The sequence below is a fragment of the Nanorana parkeri genome, unplaced genomic scaffold, assembly GCF_000935625.1.
Source record: "Nanorana parkeri isolate BGI_ZX_2015 unplaced genomic scaffold, ASM93562v1 scaffold2541, whole genome shotgun sequence".
NCBI classification, from domain to species: Eukaryota; Metazoa; Chordata; class Amphibia; order Anura; family Dicroglossidae; genus Nanorana; species Nanorana parkeri.
In genome coordinates, this window is record NW_017308809.1 from 74,839 (window position 1) to 78,548 (window position 3,710).

General features: G+C 44.7%; 1 protein-coding gene across 2 annotated transcripts in view; it reads left to right on the forward strand.

Annotated features, from left to right (window-relative positions):
* The window catches only part of PATL1 (PAT1 homolog 1, processing body mRNA decay factor), a 57,347-nt gene that overhangs the window by 43,103 nt on the left and 10,534 nt on the right, over window positions 1-3,710 (forward strand). For both annotated transcript variants that reach the window (XM_018573787.1, XM_018573788.1), the window contains 4 exons: window positions 704-827; window positions 2,954-3,051; window positions 3,134-3,193; window positions 3,413-3,561. In XM_018573787.1, coding sequence (XP_018429289.1) covers window positions 704-827; window positions 2,954-3,051; window positions 3,134-3,193; window positions 3,413-3,561 — 431 coding nt within the window. The remainder of the gene's footprint in view (window positions 1-703; window positions 828-2,953; window positions 3,052-3,133; window positions 3,194-3,412; window positions 3,562-3,710) is intronic.

The window sequence follows — 3,710 nt, forward strand, 5'->3', positions numbered from 1 at the left end:
AAGACAATCAGTTCAGCTGCGGGGGGGGGGCGGGGGGGGTGGGGGAGACAGGTATTGGTGTAGACCAGAGCTCAGAGTTAAAATTTGCAATATGTTTGGGAACATTTACAGTTGTTCATTGTGCCTGAACATTAACCTGAAAAATGTGGGTTTTTTTTGTCTTCAATCTCTCCTGAAAAATAGCAGTGCATGTTCTGTGCGCTGCGATTGTGCAGTATGATGACATCTATAGCACTGTGCTTTGACTCTTAAACTCAGCGGATTTGGAGTGCGATTTGGTGATGTCACTGCTGTGTTGCTCAATGTTCAGTTTGCTTGAGAGAAAGCTTCCGCTTAATCCATGCAGTGGCTTTGTGCATCCCCCTCCTAGATTGCTGCTTCTTGATCATTACCCCACCAGGCCACTGTTCATCTGGGGTGTAGTTATGACATGAGTAAGCACAGCCCTGCTTTCTACCAAGATAGCTGCCTTCACACAAAAGCATGGTGCAGAGGAATGCATAGTAAGTAGCAATGGGTAAAAGATCAGCTCCAGGCAGCTTACAAGCAATATTAATGACTAGTCCTCTTTCTCTACCACTAACATAAAACAACATACCTGTTTAGTGTCTAACGTACATGGCACAGAAGGGGGGGTGGTGGTTGTCATGTGTGTTTGCTGTAATAAATATTAATCTGAGTTCATTTTGTCAAAAACTCCTAGAATTACTTTGAGAAGTTGGATAAGCTGTCTGCCAGCCAAGACAGGCCAAGCGAGGGCCCCAAAAAAGAGAGGACAAAGCTGATAACGCCACAAGTGGCCAAACTGGAGCACACCTACAAACCAGGTGAGGATGCTTAACCCCAGCCTTAACCCTCACCCTTGCACTGCTGCTAATACACCCCAATGTTTGAAAGAGATGGAGCTTGAAGTCTGGCCTTGGCACTTGCTGACATGCATATACAGTATGAGAGGCCACATGGCACTTTTTGATGCCTAATCTCTACATTTAGGTTGTTCCTTTTTCTAGCCAAGGACTGTTATAGTAGAGGAAAGAATTGCTAGCATCTAAAAAGTCACACTTCATACATGTACTTGCTTTCCTTTTGTCAATAAAGGTATATCTCCAGGATAGAGAATTTCTGTTTGTGGCAAGTACAATGAGGTGCTGAAATTCATGCTTCTGATTCAGAAATCTTTAGCAGGAAATTCTGGGAACTCCGGACAGTTATGCACTTTGAATTCAGCTGGGTAACCAACAAGAATGTTTTTGTTAGCCCCAGAGGGTTAGAGACTTCCCCTGTACCGCATATCTGGACAGCTGTTGCTGTACTTCTCTAGCATGAGGAACTTTGCATTACAACCATCTTTCTTTGAAAGTTAGTAATATTGAAGCCAATAATCATTCTTTCACATCCTGGAATGGAACTAAATGGGTCAACATCATCCTCTGTCTAACCGTACCACTGATCCATACAGTTTATTGAGATTTTTAAGTTTTTCAAACACCGGTATAAATACTTTGGGGTCAATTCACACTTTACTAACCTGTCCCCGACGTTGGGACGTTCCATGCAGTCCTGGAAAACGTGCTTTAATGACGTCAGTGCACCGGAGTGAGATTATATTATATACATATATATAAGTGGCAAGCTTCATTTATGGTTTTGGCCTGAAAATTCTGCTTCGGAATGTGCATTGTGCCAATAATTTCAGTGGCATCCCAAACGCACCACCCGTACTACAATGCCATGCGTTCCAGTGCGGTGTGAGTGCAACAAATGTGCATGCAGTGTTATTCTGACAAACTCCATTGATGTATTTTATTTTAAATTAAGGATGGTATTTTTTTTTTATCTGATTGAAAAAAAATAATCGGCTAACTAATCGATTATGAAAATGAGCAACCCTAATAATATTTTAAATATTTTTGGGGGGACTTTAAATATTTTTGGGGAATAAGTTTCATTTTATTTAACTTTAACTAGCACATTGGAGATGACAGGTTCTCTTTTAAGATGGCATTCACAGTCTTTTGGACCCCTGGTGTCACCTTTCCAGTTCAAAGAAGCTATTAAAGCGCACATTATGCTTGAATTGCTTCAGTTCCCGCTGCCAGCAGCTGAATGTGTAAACAGGAGACAGTGGGGTGCAATAAATAGCCTGCTATTTAACATTGCAATAGCAGGCTGGTTATTACACCTGCCTGCTGTCAGTCAACAGAGTAGGGACCTGAAGAGGAAAGTTCTCTTTCAGGTCCTCCTCTGCTGGTAGCAGACAGTGGGCGGGTGCAATTGCCAGCCTGCTATTAGCTATTTCAAGTTGCAATAGCCAGTAGCAGGATTGGAGTCTTACCGCCGGCAGTTGAATTGAACAGGAGGTGGGGGGTGGCTAGTTGCAAAGTTACAGCGGGGTTGGCGCCCTAACAACCGGTCGCCCTTTCTTCCTGGGCACCAACTGCAGCGGTCTGTTCCCGATACAGGCAGTGAGAGCATTGGGTATCGGTGGGGACAGAGACCACAGCATGCAGCGCCCTCCCAGCAGGGAGGAGAAAGCTGCAGAGCCGATGCAGCGACAGGGGGAAGGTTTGGGAGAGCTCTCCTCACTCCTAGGCACCGGCTGCAGGAGTCTGTGTCCCCTCCAATGACCGCTGGGAGGAGTGGGGATTGGAGGGGACATTTAACTGATGAAACACCAGCTCCCAGCAGGGCGGAGAGAAATGGGCATTATTAAACCTGGAAGCAGTTGATAGCTGGACTACATAGGAGCGTCCGCAGTGGGCAGCACCAGAGAATAGGTGAGTATTGCATCCTAAGTTACATTTAGGATCCTTGCCACCCAGTAGGCTGTAACCCTGTTAACATTTGAAGAGAATACAGTATTTCCATACTAGCCACCAGTGGGTACCATCAGTCACCATTGGCTATGGTTGTTAGCTTGTGCCCATTATGAACTGGTCTTTCTGTCCCACAGTGCAGTTTGAAGGCTCTCTTGGGAAGTTGACCGTTTCCAGTGTGAACAACCCGCGGAAGATGATTGATGCCGTGGCTACACATCGTTCTGATGAAGAGGTAAGCAGACCAACCTGGCTAAGACAATGTGGCTTATGTATCTATAGCTTGGCTTCTGATATCTGGTCTGTTCACTTTACAGGAAACCCGGGAGAAACAAGTGAGAGACAAAAGACGGCAGACCTTAGTGGTAATTGAAAAGGTACTTTTTTTTAAATTATTAATTGATCCATGATATATCCACCCATATCCCCTAATTCCAATTGCCAATTCCCTTCAGTATTCTCTACAATTGTTACATTGTATCTTTTTGTTGATAAGATGTATTTATTTCTTGTGATCCTCAGCTCCATGTTGTAGTTCTGCAGTTGTCTGATTACGCACGGCGTGATGGTTTAGATGACTTGACTCTATATTGCAGGTCTTTTCTGTCTTGTTGGATTTGGAAGACTTTGAACGGCGGTTTTCCCTGTGCTGTGAAGATGAGGAGAGAGAGGCTCTGACAGAAGAACGCAGGCACAAACTGCAGCAGCTCTGTGACATCTTGCGGGGCAAGGAAGGAAGTGAGCGGTGAGATCAGCCAGAAAATTATTAGTCCACACACACACACCACACACACACACCACACACACACACCACACACACACACCACACACACATATAGGGTGTACACCCAGCAAATCAGAAATTTCACCTCTCACCATAACCGGACTATAGCC